We start from the raw sequence: 23,049 nt of genomic DNA, 5'->3' as shown, positions 1-23,049 counted from the left end.
CCATATTGTTCCCCAAGCCTACCAGGAGTGATCACTGAATGCAGAGCTAGGAGTAAACCTGAATGTGGCCAAAACCCCCGAAAAATGTTATTTCTAAAGGTGATTGGAATGTCAGATCTAAGTATAGGAGTAGTTATTACTGCTAACTAGATTATATAGTTCTTTGCTTGTATTAGAAAATTTATTGCCAGTTATTCTTTATATTCTAGTTTGATGCCTAGCACTAGAATCTCAAGTATGATCTCTTAAGATGTTGTCTAGTAGGGAGAATGAATCAAAGTATACATGCATACAGTAAATTAAGTATTCTAGATATGAATGTAAGAAGGAATTCACCAGTCAAGGCGGTGACATGTTTTAGAATCCCTGGCATATTCTGAAAATGAACAATAGTTCATTGGTTTTACTTTGTAAGGAGGAGATTTGGGCAAACAGGAGTATTAAGGGTCAATCCTAGCTCTGTGTTCAGGAGTGAGCCCTGCTGGTGCTCAAAGTACTATATCTGGATCAGGCTTGGTTGCATGTAGGGCAAGCACCTAATCCTATACTCTCTCACAGTCCAGAAAGTTATTTTATGGCTGAAGTAGGACTATCTTACTTAAAACAGTGTGAATGGGACTAGAAGAATAACTGAAGCAAGAATGTGAAGTATTTGGACTTGATCAACTAAGTGGAGAATTCATGCTCAAAGATGTTTGTAGTAGCAATATGTGCATATTTATAATTTCTCTCCTTTGTGTGTCATATCTTACATCTATGACCTCATAACATAGTGCTGTAGACTTTTTTTAATAGAGTCATCAGATTTCTTTTGCTTGAAAATTTTTATCTTGTAATACAAATCTTTTGGTAATACATTGCTTTCAGCTTCTGCTTATCTGATTGGAAAAGGATTTTTTTCTTTATTTTTGAAAGATAAACATTTTTTCTGGGTAGGGAATTCTAGGAAATGTTTTTTTCTTTTAGCATTTTTAAGTGATAGCCTATTGTTTCTACCTTACATAATTTGAGAGGTTTTCGTGTATATTTTTCTTTATTCCTCTGTCTATAAAATGTATTTTTCCTCATAGCTTCCAAGTTTTTTCATGTTAGAATGAGAGTAATGTTCTACTTCTCAACATCATAGCACTGTAGCACTGTCATCCCATTGTTCATAGATTTGCTTGAGCGGGCACCAGTAATGTCTCCATTGTGAGACTTGTTGTTACTGATATTGGCATATCGAATATGCCACGGGTAGCTTGCCAGGCTCTGCCATGCGGGCAGGATACTCTTGGTAGCTTGCTGGGCTCTCTGAGAGGGACAGAGGAATTGAACCCAGGTTGGCTGCATGCGAGGCAAATGCTCTGCTGTGCTATTGCTGTGCTATTGCTCCAGGTATCGCTCAACATCATAGAAGATGAAAACCTAAGTGCAAATATTGCTTTGATAGGGATTAGAAATAATGCATCATACTGTCAGTGTTCTCTTAAGTTGAATAAAAGATGCTATAGTATTTGTAATTAGAAAAATTAATATTTAAAAATAAGTCATGGGGATAAGAACCTTGCTTGGGTTCAGGATTACTAGAAAATTTAGAAATTTTTCTGAGAAATGTGAACTTGAGTAGTCTTTATTTTTTCTCTTTTATTCAGGAATATTCTATTAGGGATATTACTAATGTAGTGCACCTGTTTAGTCCCTAAATGTTTGTGTGCCATCTGACCAGTCTGTTTTTAAAAAACATTGCTTTGTAGCACCTCGTGCTCCAACCAACTGGAGATTGGGCAAACTCCTTGGCCAGGGAGCCTTTGGCAGGGTCTACCTCTGTTATGATGTTGATACAGGAAGAGAATTGGCTGTTAAGCAAGTTCAGTTTGATCCTGATAGCCCTGAGACAAGCAAGGTAAGAAACATTGCATGAGCTACTTTATCTTATTTTAAGAAACATATTTATTACAATAGCTATAACACATGATAGAATATTTTGTTTTTCCTTAATACAAATCATTTGCAAAATAGATAATTAGATACATTTTTCTTTCTACTGTAGATTTATTTTCTCTTTCAGTACTGCTATTGAAGTGCTATTGGTACTTTAAAAGTTTATTACTTAGGAAATACAAATTTCAGAATGAAATCATCTTGATGGTCCCTGAAATTAGAGGATCTATAGTAGTCATGTTAACAGTTAATATAATAATAATAATAATAATAATAATATACAGTAGTATATTAACAGTGAGTTATGTCTTTCAGGAAGTCAATGCACTTGAGTGTGAAATTCAGTTGCTGAAAAACTTGCTGCATGAACGAATTGTTCAGTATTATGGCTGTTTGAGGGATCCCCAGGAAAAGACCCTTTCCATATTTATGGAATATATGCCAGGAGTAAGTTAATATATTATTAATATATTAATATATTATTTGAAAATAGACCTATCCTTACTTAAAATCTTAGTGAGAAAATAAACAAATTTTGATTATAAAATGATAACCCAAGTTGGGAAGAGTTTTAAGTTAGAGTAGTGCAAAATTTATTTTTCTTTATTTATCTTTGCATTTTGGTAGGGGTTGGGTGCATGTATGTAAGGCATACTCAGGCATCTTTCGGGCCATTCCCAGCAATTCTCGCCTGGTTGAGCCAGTGGTTCAATGCTCGGGCCAACCTGGTAGTGGTCTGAGACCTCCAGGGCTATACCTAACAATGTTCGGGGGTGGGGGTCGGGGTGCATGTGGTATCATGGACTAGAAATTGAACTGGGGTTGGGCACATGCCTTACACGCACCAAAATGGCAGTATCTCCCTGACCCATATCCTTTGATTTTTTTAAAACTAATTTTTTAAATACTGGATTATATTAACATAGATTACAGATGTCAAGCAAAATGTATTCATATTACTTTAAGTGCCCAAAAATGTCCATACCATTCCTCAATTCAGGACTATACATTACATTTAGCTACTGTACCCCTTTTAATTAGAATGCATCACAGGTGATGAGCATAATAATCCTTTGAATTATCTCCCTGGTCTTAGCATAGTCTGTTTTTACATACAGATTTAATAGACAATAGAATGTTTCTGTTGACAATATCATCTTATAAGTTTCTCAAATTGCAACCTCATGGTGTTTAATTTGTTTTCTCATTAAGTATCAGCTCTGAGTGGAATATAAGTTCTTAACTAGATTCAAATTCAACATCTTTAGGGTTGTTTTTTTTCCCCAGCAGGTTTTTTTTTTTTTTTTTTTTTTTGGTTATTGTTGGTTTGGGAACCACACCCAGTGGTATTAGGGTTATACTTGCAGCTTGGTACTTGGGGCTTGCTTTTTGCAGTCTGGGAGACTATGTTGTGCTGGGGATCAAGTCGGGACCTCCTGCATGCAAAGCACCTGCTCTGCATTTTTCCAGCATTTTAAATTAGAATGCAGCATACATGGTATGTTGTAGGAGACTGCAGTGCAATTCCTGATTATTTCACTTAGTGATGCTGAGATTGATTGCTAGATTAGGATGATCAGTGTACTAGTTCTTCCATTACAAAGGTTTAGTTTTTCCCTGAAATCCAGAAAATATTTGGTGACAAATGAACGAATATCCAGTTTCTTTTCAACCATCTTCATAACATTTTAAATTCAGCTTCATAATTATTGCCTGAGTTAATAATTTCATTAGGGGTTGAAAAATGATTTGCAAATTCTCGTTCCTTTTTTGTTACTGAAAGAGCCTCCAGTCGTTGGGAAATATGAGTAAGAGAGGCTGCTAAAATCTCAGGGCTGAGTGTAATAGAGATGTTACTGGTGCCCGCTCAAGTAAATTGATGAACAATGGGATGACAGTGATACAGTGATAGTACATTTTAATCCTAATGATTTTCAGCATGGAAGTATATAATTGATCAGTTTTTAAAAATGCATTCCTATAACAATGGGAATAATATATTTGGGAAAAAGGTTGGATTTATGAGTATTAATGTGGTTCTGGGTCCACACGCAGTGATATTCAGGGATTACTCCTAGCTCTGTTTCTCAGGAATCTCTCTTGGTGGTGCTTGGGGTGGTGCTAGGGATCAAATCAGGGTTAGCTTCATGCAAGGCAAGCAGGCACCTTACCAACTATGCTCTCTCTAGTCCTAGATTTATGAGTTTTCAAAGAACTAGTTTATTAGAATTGTATGTGAATGTATGAGGTTGAACTTAAAGGTTTGAATAAAACTGGATCACTATCATACATTTTTAACTAGTTTCAGGAAAGCAACTCTAAGTTTAGCTTCATTTCTAATCATTATAATAATTTTTATAGTCACACCATCCTTTATAACTGCTGCATTTTTATTTTCAAATATTTTATTGGTAATGTGAATTGGTTTTATAAAAATATCCCCTTTAGGGGTTAGAAAAATAGCTTAAAGTGTGTAAGTGTGGAAGGTCCCAGTTCAATCCTTGGCACTTCATGTTTCCCCAAACCATGATTCCATCAAGCCTAGTGTAGCTTCTTATTAGTATTGCCTGATATCACCCAAAATTACACAATTCCCACCAAAAGAAATCTTTTTTCTGCCACGGATGTAGTTCAGCAATAGTGTACTTGCCTGTTATGAATGAGGTCCTAAGTTAGATCCCTCATTACAGTGACACCCAGCAGTGCTACGGGGCTACTTTCTAGACCAGTGCTAGGAGCTTGCTCCGAGTGTTGTTCAGGGGTACCAATGCAATGCCAAGGATCAAACCTAGGACTTCTGCTTTCAAAGCATGCACCTCAGCCCATTTAACTTACCTCAATAGTCCTGAAATTTCTTTTAAATATATCTTCTTCTATTTTGAAATAGAATGCTGAGTTAAGGGAAAACCTTAAAATCTCACAGGTATTCTGATTTTCTAATTGTAATCATTTTTCCTTAGACGTAGCTTAGAAAATACCTACCAATTTCTGTTTTGGTAAGTTAATTGGTAGGTATTTTAGGTAAGCAAAAAGAAAAACTTGAGATAGAACATATGTAGAAGAGCATATAGGAAAAACAAAAATATATCCAGGGCAAAAAAGAAAGCAAGATTTAATAAAGTACCTGAGAATTTTTTTTTAGAAAAAAATATGGTTGCTAAGGAATAGGAGATAGAATCAGTACAGTGATAGAAATAGAGACATCATGAGTCAAAATTAGTTTTAAATACTTCTGTAGCTCTGACATATACTTCACAGTTAAGAGTCAGGGAATGTAGTGGAATTTTGTGTTAAATTAGATGGCATAGAAATGTACTTATCTGTGATCTCTAAAATCTCTTTTCTTTCTAGTCATGATCTAGGATTGTTTGATATATGATTTATAATGTTTTTTTTATTTCAAATGATATCATTGTTTTATTTTAGGGCTCAATTAAGGACCAATTAAAAGCATATGGAGCTCTTACTGAAAATGTGACTAGAAAATACACACGTCAGATTCTGGAGGGCGTTCATTATTTGCACAGTAATATGATTGTTCATAGAGATATCAAAGGTAATGAGATTTTTTTTAATTTTTTATTTTGCAAGGAAGCTTTTGGACCACACTTGGCCATGCTCAGGGATTGCTTTGGCTCTGTGCTCAGGACTGACCCCTGGCAGTGCTCAGGCACTGTGTAGTTCTGGAGATTGAACCAGAATTCCTACACATGCAACCTGTACTCTCTTACCTATTGTCATCTCTGGTTCCAAGATTTAAAAGTAGTTTTTGAGGGGCTGGAGAGATAGTAAAGCAGGTAGGGCACTTGTCTTACACGTGGCTGCCTGGCTTCAGCCCCTGTGCATCACCAGGAGTGATCCCTGAGAGCAGAGCCTGCAATAATTCTTAAGCTTCGCTGGGTGTAGCCCCAAACAAAAAACAAACAAAAGTTTTTTAATATATTTTGCATGAATATAATGAAACAAGTAATATGACTAAGACATTTAACATTTCATAAACTTTAAAATATTGTAGAAAAATATTTTACTGACTCAGTGTTCTGTAACATGTTCTATTATCCAAATCTTTTTCAAAACTTTAATAGATTGCTTATTTTTTAAAAGGTAAAGATTTGGAAAGCTAAAACTAAGAATAGAAATAATTATTTGACAGAATTTAGATTTATGATCCCAGAAAAAAATATTGAGTGTAAAAATAACAAAGGGCTATAGCTCACTCGTAGAGTATGTGCCTTTAATATTAGGTCATGTGTTTGATCCTTAGTACTGAAAAAAAAATTTTTTTTAACTAGATAAAGGGAAAAATAAAGAGTAAATAAAATAATGACTAATATGTTGCTTTTGGGTTTTTTTTGACCCATTAATCAAAGAGTCTTTCTTTGTTCTAGTACCTGGTGATGTACAGGGGTTGCTCCTGGATCTGCATTCAGGAATCCCTCCTATCTGTGCCCAGGTCAAACCTGGGTTGGTTATGTGCAAGGAAGGATCTTACCCACTATATTATTTCTCTGGCTCCTCCTCCCATTTTCTTATTTTTCAGTAAGATTTTGGGTGTTTGGCATCTTTTATGATTCCATACAAACTGTAATTGACTATTCAGAGTCCTTGAAGAATGTTGTCTGAATTGGATAGGGATTGCATTGAATCTATATAGTAATTTAGGTAGGATGATGATTTTTTTTTTTTTTTTTTTGCTTTTTGGGTCACACCTGGCTCTGCACAGGGGTTACTCCTGGCTCTGCACTCAGGAATTACTCCTGGCGGTGCTCAAGGGACCATATGGGATGCTGGGAATCGAACCCGGGTCGGCCACATGCAAGGCAAACGCTCTACCCGCTGTGCTATCGCTCCATCCCCGGATGATGATTTTTTTAAATTTTATATTGATTTCAGTGTAGGAGTGCTGCTATTTATTCAGCCATTGATTAAGCTGATTGAATTGGGCATGAACTCCGCATTACTATTTTTTTAATTCGGAATGTTAATTTTATTATTTTATTATTATTATTATTTTTCCCCCTTTTTATTGATTCACCGTGAGAATCAGTTACAAGGCTTTCATGTTTAACTTCGGTCATACAATCATCAAGCATCCATCTTTTCACCAGTGCAATAAGTGGTGGTGGAACTTCGGTCATACAATCATCAAGCACCCATCTTTTCACCAGTGCACATTTTCCACCACCAAAATCCCAGTACTTCCACTCCCCCTGTCCTCTCCCTCCGCCCGTGTTCCAACCCTTCCCCTGCTTGTATGGCAGTTTTCCCCAACTCTCTAATTTGGTTACATTCAATATTTTGACACCAGTTCCACCACCACTTAAAACTGAAAAGGCAATGCTAGACAATTCATTTTGTATTGCTTGTTATGGATAGAATATAATGTCCAGGAAATTCTGTGTCATTCTCTTCTGGGAGTTTTAGTTTATAGTCTCTGGGTCTTGGCCATTGATGAGATTACGGTGCTGGGGGCAGTTTATGGGTGTGACTGCCAAACTAGTGGAAAACTAGGGCCCTGGGGAAAAGAGGCCTAGTCCCGATCCAAGCAGGCTTGGAGATCTCAGTCACAGGTTCCCACCTACCTCTGCACTACTGGCCCTAACTGCGTCTTTTGATCTCTTTCGAGATTTATGGGTCTCTGAAATGCACTGTCGTCCCGTTGTTCATCGATTTGCTCGAGCGGGCACCAGTAACGTCTCCATTGTGAGACTTGCTGTTACTGTTTTTGGCATATTGAATACGCCACGGGTAGCTTGCCAGACTGCCTTGCGGGCGGGATACTCTCGGTAGCTTGCTGGGCTCTCCAAGAGGGATGGAGGAATCGAACCCGGGTCGGCCACGTGCAAGGCAAATGCTCTACCCACTGTGCTATCTCTCCAGCCTGGGTCTCTGAAATAAGGCTAATAAATGAGTTTATATAGCTGAGACAGAGGTGGTTTGTGGGTGTGGCTCCCACATACATAACTTTTAGCCATTTAATTTATTGGTAAACTTGGCCCCAAGTTGTTGGAGTCTAGCCAAAGGCACAACAGAAATTTTGGGGTATCTGGCAGTTTAAAGGCACCAATTAGGCAGCTGGTGCACTCGCTCCACAGGTACAGGTTGAACTGCTGGCAGCACCATATCCCCGAGGATGGTCATTTTAGCAATATTGATTCTTCAATTCATGGGCAGCGGATGTTTTCCCATTTCCCAAGGTCTTCAGTTTTTTTTCTTAAGTGTCTTGAAGTTTTTGTGGTATAGGTCTCTTCCTTCTTTTGTTAGGTGTTAGGAAGAATTCTTGTTTCTTTGATTTTGCAAGAGCTTAAGGATCAATGGCAGTAAGTTTTCTCTGAGGGTTTAATAGAACTCACCTGTAAACCCAGCTCAGCCAGAACTTTTATTCTTGGGGAGATTTTAATTACTATTTCAATTTCCATGCTTATGATTGGCTGTTTCAGGCTTTCTACTTTCTCATTCAGTTCTGGGAGATTATGTTTCTAGGAATCTATTCATATATTCTAGGTTCTCAGCTTAATAGAGTAGATTCAGATTTATTCTTAGTAAGTTCTCATGATGTCTTGGATTTCTGGGAGTTCCGTTGCAGTTTCCCCTTTCTTTTTTTTTTCTTTCTTTTTTGGGTCACACCCAGCGATTCTCAGGGGTTACTCCTGGCTCTGTACGCAGGAATTACTTCTGGCGGTGCTCAGGGGACCATATGGGATGCTGGGAATCGAACCCGGGTCGGCCGCGTGCAAGGCAAATGCCCTACCCGCTGTGCTATCGCTTCAGCCTCCTCCCCTTTCATTTCTGATCATTTTGAGCACTTTCTCTTTTTTTCCTAAAGAATATAGCCAATGGTTTGTCTTGTTTATTCTTTCAAAGAACCAGCTCCTGGTTTTATTAATTCTTTGTGTTGCTTTCTTGATCTCTATATCATTGATTTTTGCTGTTTTTTACAATTTTTTTTCCTACTAGCCTTTATATTCATTTGTTGTTGGTTCTCAAAAAAAATAAATTTATTATAAAATTAAGTAGGAACCAGGGATGTAATTCAGTGATAAAATAAAACTAGCACCTGCCTTGCTGCATGTGAGGACCTGGGTTTAGGAAAGAAAGGGAGAGAGACAAAGTAAAGTTAAAAATAAGCGCAAAGCCTGCATAGAACAGATTTACTCTGTGTGTGTGTGTGTGTGTGTGTGTGTGTGTGTGTGTGTGTGTGTATCTGTTGAGAAGGAAAATAGAAAGCAAAACTCACTATTAAGAATTATGAATTATGAAATGTTAGATAATTAACATTAAGCTGTAGAAGCAAGGGAGAGTGCTAGAAGTTATGGATCAGAAAAATTTTTAGAAAGTACCTGTGGAGAAGCTGATTTCTCAGGGAATTAAGTTTCTGCTATGGACTTTCTGCTTGATAACAGAGAAATTAGAACTTTAATTCTTCTTATTTCTCTTTTGATTCTTCATTAAACTTAGTTTTTAAGACTACTTTTTCTTTTTCGTCCTTACCTCCCACTCACAATTGTTCTTTTTTAGAACAGAACCTTCTTAGATCTTGAAGCAGACACAATTTGCTTTAAACATTGTGTCCATTTGGTAATGAGCACTTACTATGTGCATGGCATATGTTACATACTACTCAAAAGATGAAAAATAGCCTAATTTTGGAGGAGAGTCAGCTAAATATCTGTTATTATTTTTTATTATATTCCAAGCTACCAATAAAATAATAAAATGAGGATATTTGTTATTTTTAGGTGCAAATATTCTTCGAGATTCAACAGGTAACGTCAAACTTGGAGATTTTGGGGCAAGCAAGAGACTACAAACCATCTGCCTTTCAGGGACAGGAATGAAGTCAGTCACAGGCACACCATACTGGATGAGCCCTGAAGTGATTAGTGGAGAAGGCTATGGTAGAAAAGCAGATATCTGGTAGGTTTTGATGACATATTTTCCTGAAAACAATCTGCTTTCTTAGATATTTTCATCCCAGCTAGAATTTACTGAGCAGGATTTAAATTGTCTTTTGTACATTTCAAATACAGTGTCCCAAGGGGCTGGAGCGATGGGTGGGTAGGGCTTTTGTCTTGCGTGTGACTGACCAGATTCTCATCACCAGGTATGGTCCCCTGAGCCCCACCAGGAGTAATTCCTGAGTGCAGAGCTAGGAGTAAGCCTTGAGCACCCCTCCCCACAAAAAAAGTCAGAATTATAGGATATTATTTTAATTATGCCTCTTTGACACTTAAAATTGACTAATAGAATCCTTAAATTGTCTGTCTTTTTTTTTTAACTGTCTTTAATTCTGTAGGAAGGATTTAGTCTTAAGCAAACTTCAGATTAGATTGCTGTCTTTTTTTTCCTGAAGAACTTTAAAAGTAATTAATTTTTATTGTTAGTTTCTCTCTTTTTTGGGGGGGGCGAGGGACTGGATCACACCTGACAATACTCAGGCGGGTTGTGCCTGGCTTTGCACTCAGGAATCACTCCTGACAGTGGTCAGGGAGCCATATGGGATGCCAGGGATCCAACCCGGCTCACCCGTGTATAAGGCAAGCACTCTACTTGCTGTGCTATCTCTGGCCCCCACTACTAGTTTCTTATAATTTAGTTGTTGTTTTTTTATTTTACTTTTATAAAGTAGTTCACAAAAATTGATTACATTTAATATTCAAACACCAGTCTCACCACCATTACACCTATCCTACCACCATATTTCAGATGTTTCCATCCCCAACCCCAACCCCAGCCCTAGAGAAGAACCGAAATAATTTATTTTATACTGTTTGTTATGAATAAGCTACTGAAAATGATCCAAAAAACTTTCTTTAGATGAAAGTGTGTGAAGATTGTTGTATTTCTCCAAGGCTATGGCACGCAATTTATGCTCTCATCCGAGAGATTTATGATTCCCTGGATCATGGTCATTGATGGGATTATAATTTAGTTTTAAATCCTTGTTTAACAGTTTATAGTTGAACACACAGTGAATATTTCCTAGTTCTCATACAGAAAAGATTTTTAATAGTAATTTTATATTGCTAGAGATGGTTTCTGATGTAATAATTAATAAGATAAAGATAAAATTAAGTAATAAGATAAAGATAAAAATATCAAAATTCTATAAAGCAAAAATTATTTGGTGAATAATAGTCTTTGCCTTGCCATTTGAGTCCAGCCTTAAATTGTGTTATTTTCATTGATTTTTATATTGAAACTAATATTATATAATTAATACTTTTTAATGAAACTTTGAACTAGAAATCAATTGTATTGAAATATATTAGGTTTCATTTCTCTTTATTTTGTAACTTTTTTTTATTAAGACACTGTATTTGTAATATATTTAAATTTTTTCTTTTTAGGAGTGTGGGGTGTACTGTGGTAGAAATGCTAACTGAAAAGCCTCCGTGGGCCGAATTTGAAGCAATGGCTGCCATCTTTAAAATTGCCACTCAGCCAACGAACCCAAAGCTGCCACCTCACGTCTCGGACTATACGCGAGATTTCCTCAAACGGATCTTTGTAGAGGCCAAACTGAGACCTTCAGCCGATGAACTCTTAAGGCACATGTTTGTGCATTATCACTAGCAGCCAGTAACCTCTCTTGTGCCTCTACTCAGCTCCATCTGTTCATTCACCTTCTCTCTGACTGCACTTTTCTTTTTTATAAAAAGAGAGATGGGGAGAAAAAAAAAAAAGACAAGAGGGAAAGTATTTCTCTTGATTATCGGTTAAATTTGTTTAATAATAATAGTAACCTAAATTTTTTATATTTAATCTTTCTTTTTCCTTAAAAGAACTTGAAACTTTTTTTTTTAATTTTTATAATGTACTGATGTGGTTCAGAGAGATAAAGCACTTTAGTACATAGTCGCTCTTTGTAGTATAAACAGATCATTTGGAATACTTAAAGATTGTATAGCCTCTTTCCCTGTAGCACAACAGATTGGTGGTGACAGGGAGACATGGAAAACAAGGAGAAATGGTGTATAATTTGTAGTGATAGTATTTAAAGTACATCCTTGTATGTGGTGTTGAGCCCTAAACTTGAGTTTAGGATAGGTACTCAACTTAAAGAATATAGATTCATTCTTATATCTATATTCTTTAGATTCTAACCTCTGTCTACCAAGCTTTTTGCTCAGTAGGAATCTTGATAGAAAATACAAATCCTTAAGAGGTATGTTTGTTAATCCTACAGTATAATAAGCAAATACACTATAATAGATCCATGTTACTGGAATCTGTAAACCTTGAGGGATAGCTTTCTGCTTTAAATATATATATATATTACTTTATGTTAAAGCAGATCATTGAGCAAATGAATCCAATTTAAAAATCAAAGATAATTGCTCTAATTATGAGCAGTGAAAGAGATCACATTTTCTAGTCTGCAAAAAAAAAGTGGGAAAAAAAAGAACCAAGTATTATTTAGTATACTTTAAATTATGTTCTGTACTTGAGGGGAGATTTCCCAAAGTAAAGGGAAAGGAGAAGTAACAGAAAATAGTTTACTATCTTACTATTTGTGGCTCCCTGTTTCCCATAGATAACATTCTCTAGGAACTAAGAATATCATCCAGAGTATCTGTGTCTCAGCATTAGTTAGGTAAGACCTTTATTCTTGAGATCACAGAGTACTAAGGCACTTCTTAAAACGGTATCATGTAAAACATTGGTTTTCAAGGGCAGATTGGGGAGATTTCGCTTGGCATTTGGCAATGTCTGGAGACATTTTGTTTGTCACAGCTAGGAAGATGTTCTTTGGGCTCTAGAGAATAGAAGCCAAGATGCTGCTAACAAAGTATGATATATAAGGACAATTTCCTTCCCCCCCAAAATTATTTTACCAAAAATGTTGAAAAGTGCCAAAATTGAATACCCCTATTGTAAATACCAGCCCTAACTTTTAAAGTACCAACCATTTAAAAAGCAGGTTCCTAGCAAAATTAAATTTCAGACAGAAAGTGAACTAATCAAAGTGAAAGTTTCATAAGAGCAGACATCCATGGCTTCAAGTCAAGGGTGAATGATCTCAACAAGACAGCATACAGCACTCCTTTTCTTACCCAACTGCAAATTGCATTCAACTCAATCATTTCTATTTTAGAAACACAATGAATTTAAACATATGGAGCCTGTTTAACTCAGTCATCTGTCTGTTATTTCCTCGAGTTAATTCATAATTGAGGAAAGTCATATCAAAATAAAAGTATTAACTACTGTATAAGAAGTTAAAAACTGCCAGGTATTTCTGTTAATGATGTACTTATTAACAGGTAGGAAATAAAACAAAAGGAAGCAGCTGGGAAACTCCATTCCCATGGAATCTCTAGTGAAATTATGCTACCAAAAACAGGAATGATAGCAGAAATTTGGCCACTTGCAGTTTTTTTTCAGCATATTAATGCAAGTGCTAAGTACTTTATTTTTAAAGGTCTACAAAATAGTAGTCTTCCTGAAGGCCCTTAATGTGATACCTTTCATGGAATTCATAAGGCACTTGAAATATTTTTATTTTCTGCTAGAAGGTATGCTCTTTTAGGGACTCTTAAAAATACTTGTTTCTTAAGTTAGATAGATCTTGGTTTACTGTATCAAGGTCCTATCTGGCATTCCCAGTAGGAATATTTGAAATTCCACTAGCTAGTCTGAGAAGTTAAAGGACAAATATAGTTATTAAAGCTTCTCCCATACCTTTATAATCAAAGGAAGTAGCTGGCAAGAAAATATGAATTAGTGTTCCCCCCCAAAGAAAATTAACAGCTAAATCTTGTGCTATACACATAATTCCCAAGGGTATGGATCTATTATAATTTTTTTTTAATGAGTGAGCGCATCTCTTCTACTTGAGCAAGATCATGGTATGTGAGCCAAGTGAGCTTTTTCTTTGCTTTGTGTGGTTGTGATTCTCATTTGGCTCATTTTTGGTCTGTCAGGGTAGCCATCAATGCAGAATATGAGACAGTGCTCTTTAGAGAGAAATCTTGAGAAGACTGAAACCCAAAGCAAAAGTGTTTGCTTGTTCAGTCTTTTTTAGTTTTCTAAATACTATAGAAAATAAAATCACCTGAAAAGAAACTACTACTTTAACACTGCTACAGAAGACCTTTGTTTTATATGAAAATATTATTAGCTATGGGAAAGTATTGTTCTTTATGTAAAGACTTAAAAATAGACTAATAGTTTACAGAGTTATTATATAAATGATGTGAATTTATTTCAGACAAGTTGTGAAGGTACCAAAAAAACTCATAAAAGGTAATATATTTAAAACTACAAGAACAAAAAAAGCTTGACATGAGATGGGGTATGGGAGATCAAAAGTAAATTTCAAAAAGAAAATTATGAAAGGAAACACTTTTTCAGGAGCAGTTAAAGTGCTCCAGTTTTTTCTTTCTGGTAATGGTATGGATCAGCAAATGGAATTTGAAATTTTTATGATTCTAAATGCGTTTTGTTTTTTAAATGCACAAATGATTCTTCTATACTGTAATGTTTCTTTGCTGAGGCTGGAAAATGGCCAGACTGCTGACTTTGTGCCTTTAAAATGCATTCTGCTTTGATAGTGGCAGACTTTTTGGTGCTGGAGAAGATTCACTAGCAGTCTTATATGTGCTTTTCATGAACTGTCTTTCTACTTAGACCTTGAAAGATTCAATGGCATGACTTAGGCTTGGACCAATGTGAGATCTATCACATTGCAAACAAAGTGTATTGAATAAAAGGGTTGAATGATATAATGACTGAAAATTTTTATGGTTGGTAATTCTTTAAAACTTATTTAAAAGTACATAGGCTGAAATGTTATATAATAAAATGATTGAAAAAATTTTTAACTTCCTCATTTGTAAAGTATGCTTCTAACTTGAAAAATTACTACAGATTTCAAGGCACAGTCAATCTTAATGGAATTTACTTAAGAGATTGAAATGTTAGTACACACATACTAAACTCTAAAAAAATAGTTACAACTTATTTCAGAGTAAATTGCATTGACTTTCACTTGAGAGTTTTTATTTTATTGCCAACCAAAACTACATTGAAAAGATAAAATTGAATGACTTTTGTTTGCTGCAACCCTTACTTTCTGAGACGGATTGTTAGAAGATATGTGAAATCACTGAAAAAAATAATAAAATTTTTATAGAGATGACAAACCAAAAACCTTGGCCATAGCAAGTTTTGTGCCAGTGATTTCATCTGGGGTCTAGGGACCAATAGTTTGATATAAATCACCTGGTGTCAATCAAGAATAGGAATGTAACTCTTTCCTTAATACGGTAAATCTTTTTCATTTGTTCATTAATTGTGGTTTATTGTATAAGGTACTGAATTAAATTATCTTTAAGGAGGTTGCAATCTAGGTGGAAACATAGGCAGCTAGTTAGGAAGTAAGGGGAAAGCAATTTGGGATGATTATTGGCTTACATAAACCAAAATGTTATTATTAACAGGGATTCAAAGCATCCCCACATTGGAGTGCCCCTGTAGTCTTTCTCTCTCTTTCTCAGGACTCTCTCTTACAAAATCCAGCCTCTGCTCAAATAGTTTGATGATTGGGGGAGGGTTTTTTCCCTGCTTTTTCTTTTCTGTTGGTCCAAATTGTTAAAATAATCAAAACATTGATAGTCATTGAGCTCTGTAAAAGTGTTATTTAAGCAAAAATCAGGACGGTTATTGAGACCTTAATTGATCACTAAGTTTGACCTTTATTAAAAATGTAATGTTTATATTTTAATTATAAATTGGTTAAATATTAACAAAAAATTTAATTGTTAAGTTTTGGTAGTGCCTTTTTCTCTATGCCTTAATTTTATTTTATATTAATAACAATTCATATAACCTGCCAAAATGAAGATTTTTCCAAAACCAATAGACTTCAAGAGTTCCTTTGGCCTTAGACATTTATGTATTGCCCCTTAAACATTTCTTAATACCTGTTTCCTCCTCTTATCCTTTTCTACCTCTTTTTTTCTTTGTATTCGAAGAGAAACATTAGTATTAGTCTGTAATAGACACACTGCAGTCCCCAATAAACGTGATTTCCTAAGATAAACCTAAGAAAGAGGTATTCTAATTCTAAAGAGACATAGACAGTTGTTTCCATGTCGATTACTTGATTTTCAATCACATTGGCATTTTCTAAATTCATTGTATATTGAGATCCAGTTATGATTTTTATAACTGACCTAGAATGGTTGTCTTTGTCCTAAATAGGTTAGGTGATTCATAAAGGTTAAAGCAGTGAGATTTAGGATATGGAGCAAGAAATAAATCCAGGGATAGCAAATTCTAATCCTTACTTTCTAACTAACATTTTAATTAAAACTCTAGCTTGTTTTTCTGTGAAGTGCGTGTGTGTGTTTGTGTCTGTGTGTGTGTCTGTGTGTAGTGGGGCAGGGATGGGAAAAAAGGAAAGGTATGAATGTTTAATTAGATTAGATTGTTCTTGCAAGAACACCTCAAATGTGTATGACCTACCGATGATGGATGAGTATCATCCTCCTCAGGTAGGATTGCCAGCACATTTTCCACAAGTAGTACAAATGATTGTTTAATAAAGGCATTTATTATAAGTTGCCAAGCCCTTAGTTAATAAAATAGATTAAAATTGAACTTGTATGTGTGTACAATAGTGAGCTTATATATAATTCTTAAGTAGAAACTAATTGATTTTTGCGTAGTTCTTCATGAACTCTTTGGAATAGAAATTCTGCCAGACATTACTAAAATAAGTTTCTTTGCTTATCAGTTGAGTGTTGTTAAGGAAATTGTCTCATAACCTCTTTTCGGTTGTCTTGGGAAGGCGTGCTGTGAAGCCACTGTTCCTTTTCATAGGTGTTTTTAGCTTTGCTTTGACTTCTACCACAGTCTGGTCAGGATGCCACGATAGGTGTGGGAAAAATTAGTGTCAGCTATCTCTCCTTCTCAGAGCTATAGATAGTAATAAGCTATAGGAGAATCTTTTCTAAGTGATAGGGTGGTCATTTTATAGCTTCAGAAAATTGAGATGAGTCATAGCTGTCATAAAGAAGTTTTTTCTGTTGCCTCTGTACATTCTTATGGAATTCTTCATATTTTCACAAATAAGCATTTAAATAGACAGTCATAGGCTGTTTTTATTAATAACAGGAAAGGCATTAAATCAGTGACTGATGACTTCTCCTTTGTATTCTCAATCTGTATTATCAGAATAACTTTAAACCAAAGCTTTTATATTCCCTGCACATATAGGCCAAAATGATTAGCACTGTTACTTCTGCCCACCTGTAAGCTAATAGTGTCAAATTCATCAAGCAAGTCTTAGAAATTTGTGACTCAATCTATCCTTCAAGTAAAAGGACAGGTGCTCAGTGTTCCCATTTAGAAAATGTAGAATTTATTCCCAATTATTCAGAATTATATAAGCATTAAAAACTTGAGCTTGTACACGTGCCAATCTTTGTAATGTCACTTGACTGTAAATGCATTGAAATATTCCTCAGATTGGTGATGTGCTTTCTTCCTAGTGTCTTAACAGTTTTGAACTTGTGTTTGTCTTGAGGGACATTTCCGGAAAGCTGTGAAAAAAGTAGGTCATGGACTGACTTCTGCTTTGTGCCATAAATTGGCATGTAAGGAAGAGTTGGTTCTCCGAAATACATGCAGAGTTTCTTTCTAAATGAGAATTTCCGGGTCCCTTTCTACAATTGCTGACAGTAAAGTTTAGACTATATTGAAAAGCACTTTTATGTTGACTTATTTATATTTTTTAGAATTTGTTTTTAAGAGCATATGTAACTAGAGGTGATTTTTGGCATTATTATTACTTGGAGAGGGGAATAAAAAGTAACAAAATTACATCCTGAATTCTGTGAGAAACTTTGCATTCAAAATGGATTCGACATGTTCCTATTTTCCAAAGGCGTTTTTTTCTACCTGGAATAAGAAAGGACTAATGAAACATTTGAGCTGGAATGACTTAATAGGCAAAAGAAAATGAGCCAAAACCTTATAAATGTACGCTGTTCGATAAAAGAACAGTGTCTAAGAATAAGAATACTTCTTTAAAAACAAGCAGTTCTTTATAATACAATCTTAATTAGAAAGTAAGAAGTTTACATTTTTTTATTGCTGTTGGTTTTAAAATTGTTACCCTGCATTCTGAAATATTATAAGAGTCAATACCAAAAATACTTTTGAAGTCTGACATCTCTTACATTTCACATGGTTCTTTTTATTCAGATATCATTGTAAATAAAAGTGAAGTTGGATTAATAAGTTTATAAGTTAAATAAGTTGAGAATAAACTTTTGTTGAAGACTATGATTATCAACTTGTAAATGTACCCTCTGATCTAATGTACATTTTTAAATATAGGCATTAAAATCTCTATATTAGTTTCTCTGTATAAACATTTTAAATCTCAGCTGAGAATTTTATAATTCTCAACTGGGAAGTTTGTAATTGTGTACAAAGTTTTTTTCCCTATCGAGGTTGAATTTTTTGCACATTTTTGGAAACGTTTAATTTGTACACTGATTTACTACTCTGACCAATAATTGTTGATGAGTGTATGAGTATCATGAATGAGTGCATTGAACTACTGTCTGTGTCTCTGTTTTAACTTCTTTTAATATGTAGCCATCAGTAACTGCACTGCTATTACTGACTTAAATGGACTTTCTTGCTTTTACAAAGTATACTTATCTATGGTTCTATCTTTGTTGAAGAACTCAGGAGTTCAACATCACTTTCTGATTTTATATGTATTCTAAAATCCATGACTAAGTTGAAAGTATGATTGTAACTGCATATCAGGGGTTGTATGTGTGTGGAGATGTATTTTTTTGTTTGTTGGCACATGTATATATTCCAGTAATTTCTTAATTTCATTTCTACATTTTTATGAACTTGTTTTATAAGGGTACTGTTTAGTTAGAATAAATATATATAAAAGTTTTCTGAGAGATTATTTACTATATAAATATATTTTCAGCTGGCTGATCAAAAAGTTTTTAAATTTTGTTTTTAACCATTCAAAATGTATTTGTATTTTCAGAATTGGATGCAGATTTTCAAGTACTTTTGCAAGGCAGAATATTGAATCTCTTCTGAGAATTCAATTAAATGAAAATAAAAAGGAAAAAACAGATTTTAAACTGTAGCAAAAATGTTGTCTAATTCAAATGGCCATGGAATTCTCAGAGTCTGAAAAAAAAATGTGTGAAACTAAATTGTCTTAAAGAGATGTCAAGATTTTTTTATCTCCAATTTGCTGTTGGCCTGTCATACTGTTTTTGGTTTTGGTTGTTTTTTGTTTTTTTTTTTAAATAAAGACGTATTTTTTAATTCTTCCAAAAAAAGATTTCAGCTTTCAGTTTTTCTCTTAGTGGACAGGGTCCTACCATACTTAGAAAACAACACATAAACATAATTGTGATTTTTCTGTAATTGACTATAACTTGGTTAAGAAATGTCCAAACATAGATTGTTGTGTCTTTCTACTGTACTGTATATTTTAAGTAACTGGCAGAAAAGAATTGGAATTTAAATTTCCGATCTGACAATGTTATTGTACTTATAGAAAATCTTATTTTTAATATGCGGTACTGCATAAATTGCTTGTGTTTGGAATAAAGTCCACTGTTGAAGCTGATTGTCATTAAGTTTAGTGTTCCAAGGAGCCGTATGATTAGGAAAACCTATCGGAAGCCAGATGCTGTGTGGTACGTGCCACATTTCATGCACATTTTGACTTTGTGTTGTTCATTCAAAATTGTGCTTGTAAAAATGTATAAAATTTCTGAGTATTACATTTTCTATGTACTTGGTTTTTTTTTCTTTGCTGGTAAATAGCTTTTTAAAAACCTAATGTAAAAGAAACCATGTTTATATTTTGTTAGTGATCAATGACTTTGTTTATATGGAAATTTGTATATCGTTGGAACACATCTTTGTTTAGATTTATTGTGCATGAAGGCTTGCAATAATTAGCACAATGAAAATTGCTTTTTCTTACACATCAGTTCTTTTTGGGAAAGATTGTGGTGCAAAGGTTTACTATAAGTAAACCTCCTGGACTATGGAATGAACATATATGGATGGCACTTTGAGTGTTAATAAAGCTGATATTTATTTCCACTGTGAATTGCTTGTCCAGTTCTGTTTTTAACATGGTGTGTTCTGTTATTTTGCCTGAGTCGATAACTTCCTTGGACACCAAGTACAGATAAAGCACATTGCAACTAAATCTAGAATATAAGTATAAAATGCCTGCTCAGGGCAGAGCTATAGCTCAAAGGGCTGAAGTGCTTGCTATGCATGAGGGAGGCCTGTTGATACCCAGCATTGTGTTACTCCCAAGTAAAAAGACCTCAGAATCTTGTATAACCTCTGACCCAGCAGTTCTAGTCCAGTGGAAATGATGGCAGTATGCAAAGATTATCTGTAAGTCTCAAACCAAACCTCAGTGATAGGGACCATTACAATAAATTTCACAAACATAGCTTATGACAACACACTTATTCTCTCTGCATGAGAAGAATCTGTAAGTCCCAAAAGAAGGTATTAACTCTGCTTACTCTGAAGTCCTCTATCTTTTCCCTCTGGTATCCCCATGCTTTCCTTGTGGCAACATAATTCCAACCTACCCCTCCTATCTTTCAGTGCTATTCTCCTTACTGTGTCTTTCTGACCACTTGTTTTGTTTTGAGGGCACAGCTGGTGGTGCTGGGGGACTGTAGGAAGTGCCATAGTTTGAATCAGGGTCTATCACGTGCAAGGCAAGCACCTTAATCCCTGTACTTTGGCCACTATTCCTTAAAAAAAAAAAAAAGTCATATTGGACTAGGGCTCACCTGAATGGCCTTGAATGACTTTGTTTCCTCCTTCTAAAGACCCTATTTCTAAGAAATAGTCTGAGTACTGAGGTTAGAATATAAAATATTTTATATTTATATATTTTATAAGAATATAGAATATTTTGGGGAGGGGAATATAAATCCATTGATCAGCCCTTTCAACTCTAAAGCTTCATTTCCTTCCCATGGGCAAAAGACATTCATTATATCCCCAAAGGCTTAATCATTCCAGCATCAACTCAGTTCAACATCTCATCTAAACTTCTTGTCATTCAAATTAATTGTGTGAAAAACTTAAGGTGTGATTATTATCAGCAAACTTCCTTTCCATCTGTGAGTCTGTAAAATCAAGACTAGAAACCTGCTTTCAAAGTACAATGGAAGATAGAGGATATATATATATATATATATACATATATATATATATATATATTCATTCCAGAAGTGAGAAATCATTGTTCACTCAGCAGCATATAACACATGATTCATTTTCTCCACCTTGAAAAGTAGAGACTCACTCTGGAGTTTTATTACTACTTTGACTCTTCCTCAATTGGTATTGTTCAGTTTGGAAAAGGAATGAGAATTGGACACTGAAATATTCCAAGACCCATTCTTCAAAAAACAAAAACAAAAATAGCATTTTCTTGGTTCCTGAACTTCAGATTTACCAACTTCCTCCCAGATATTTTGTCTAATATGCCAGAATTGTGTACTGGGTTGTGCCCTCTGCTAAATTTTTGTTGTAGTGATGCTTGGGATTAAGCCAGTTCCTCACTCATGTGAGAACTGTGCTCCACCACCGAGCAACATCCTTGGTTTCAAATTGCAAGGTAATACCCTTCATCCAATGTGACTAGGTATGGAGAGCACCTGAAGAATTGATAAAGGTTGAATCAAACAGGTGGGCCCTCTGTAAAAAGCTGGTGCTCGGATGTGAAGAGGAAGAAACAAAGAGCTGCTCCTCTCTCATCCCCCCTAGAAGGCAGCACAGTAAGAAGGCGTGAAAGTGGTGAAAGTGGTCATCTTCAAGCGAGCAAGAGGAGAGCACCTTCACCCTGGCCTCCAGAACTGTTTAAGTAACAGTTGGTGGGACTTTATTATAACATTAATCAGACTAATACAGTCACTCACATTTCAATATGTTCAAAATAATCCTTCAAACCTATGCCTTAGTTATACCACATCATCTCTTACAGTTGCTCATTTTTTGTAGTTCTCCTTTATTCATCCGTTTCTGAATACATGAAAATGTGATTCAATGAAACCTACTCTCTCTCCAGAATATTCAGAATGGAACAGTTCTTCAACCTTCACTCTTACCATCCTAGTGAGGTCAGTGAAGTCGAGTGCCACCAGAGCTGTCGGACCTTGCAAAGTGTCTTGAACTCAATAGCTGGTGTGGTTATTCTTTACTAGTAAACTGAATTTTTATTTTTCTACTTAAAACTTTTTCCATTTTATAATAACAATGTTTTTTCACTGACCAAAATCTTCAACCTACAAGCTTGGACAGCATCTTCTTGGGAGGCCAAATTTATAGATTAGGATTCTACAGGTCTGACTGGGGGTCAGAACCAGGGCATTTGTCCATTTATTAGTTTTAACCAGTTTCCACATGTTTGAACACAAGGGCACCCATTTGAGATCCACAATTCAACTTCAGTGGGGCAGTTCTCCTGCCCTTCTCCCAGCCAGACTGCTCCTCCCTAGCTCAATTATGTGGAACACTATCTCACTCCAATACATTCAGGGGTATTCTGGGACTATTATTTATTTATTTTTACCAGATTTATTACTGCTGACATTGTGATATAATTGGTACTTAACATTGCGTTCTTATGGTGTACAAAGTAATGATTTGATGCACATATATTCTGAAATGAGATTCAACTTCCATTTTCCACATGCTTTTATATTAACTTAAGAAATAGCATGAATGCTATTGAGGAATTTGGAACGAAGATTAACTTTGAGATGTATTTAACTCTACAGCAAATGCATTATTAAAATCTTCCAAGGACTTTTAATTTTGAAAATACACCCCATCTTCTCTTTCATGTCTCTGACCTGAGAAAGATCCCACGGGGCTAATTGTTTTTAAAACGGTATACACCCTATTTTTTCTTTACCTTGGAGCCCTCTAACTATCCACATCGCTCTATTCCAGGAGGCAAGATGGTACTTATTGTCGTGCTCCGACTGTTAAAACCGTCCCTTCAACGATCCTAACTGGCATTCAACAACTATCTTATTGGGTGATGACTGGAAAGAAGATGGAGTAAAGGACCCA

At 35.3% G+C, this 23,049-nt stretch overlaps 1 protein-coding gene across 2 annotated transcripts in view; it reads left to right on the top strand.

The window, feature by feature from the left end:
- MAP3K2 (mitogen-activated protein kinase kinase kinase 2) overlaps nucleotides 1-20,044 on the top strand; it is an 84,645-nt gene extending 64,601 nt beyond the window's left edge. For both annotated transcript variants that reach the window (XM_055120477.1, XM_055120476.1), the window contains exons 13-17: nucleotides 1,737-1,885; nucleotides 2,239-2,370; nucleotides 5,350-5,479; nucleotides 9,663-9,840; nucleotides 11,274-20,044. In XM_055120477.1, the coding sequence (XP_054976452.1) occupies nucleotides 1,737-1,885; nucleotides 2,239-2,370; nucleotides 5,350-5,479; nucleotides 9,663-9,840; nucleotides 11,274-11,499 (815 nt within the window). In that variant the 3' untranslated portion in view covers nucleotides 11,500-20,044. The remainder of the gene's footprint in view (nucleotides 1-1,736; nucleotides 1,886-2,238; nucleotides 2,371-5,349; nucleotides 5,480-9,662; nucleotides 9,841-11,273) is intronic.
- The last annotated feature ends 3,005 nt before the right edge of the window (nucleotides 20,045-23,049 follow it).

The sequence above is a fragment of the Sorex araneus genome, chromosome X, assembly GCF_027595985.1.
Source record: "Sorex araneus isolate mSorAra2 chromosome X, mSorAra2.pri, whole genome shotgun sequence".
Classification (NCBI taxonomy): domain Eukaryota; kingdom Metazoa; phylum Chordata; class Mammalia; order Eulipotyphla; family Soricidae; genus Sorex; species Sorex araneus.
The sequence above is the reverse complement of the archived record's forward strand: the minus strand, read 5'-3'. Positions and strand labels throughout refer to the sequence as shown.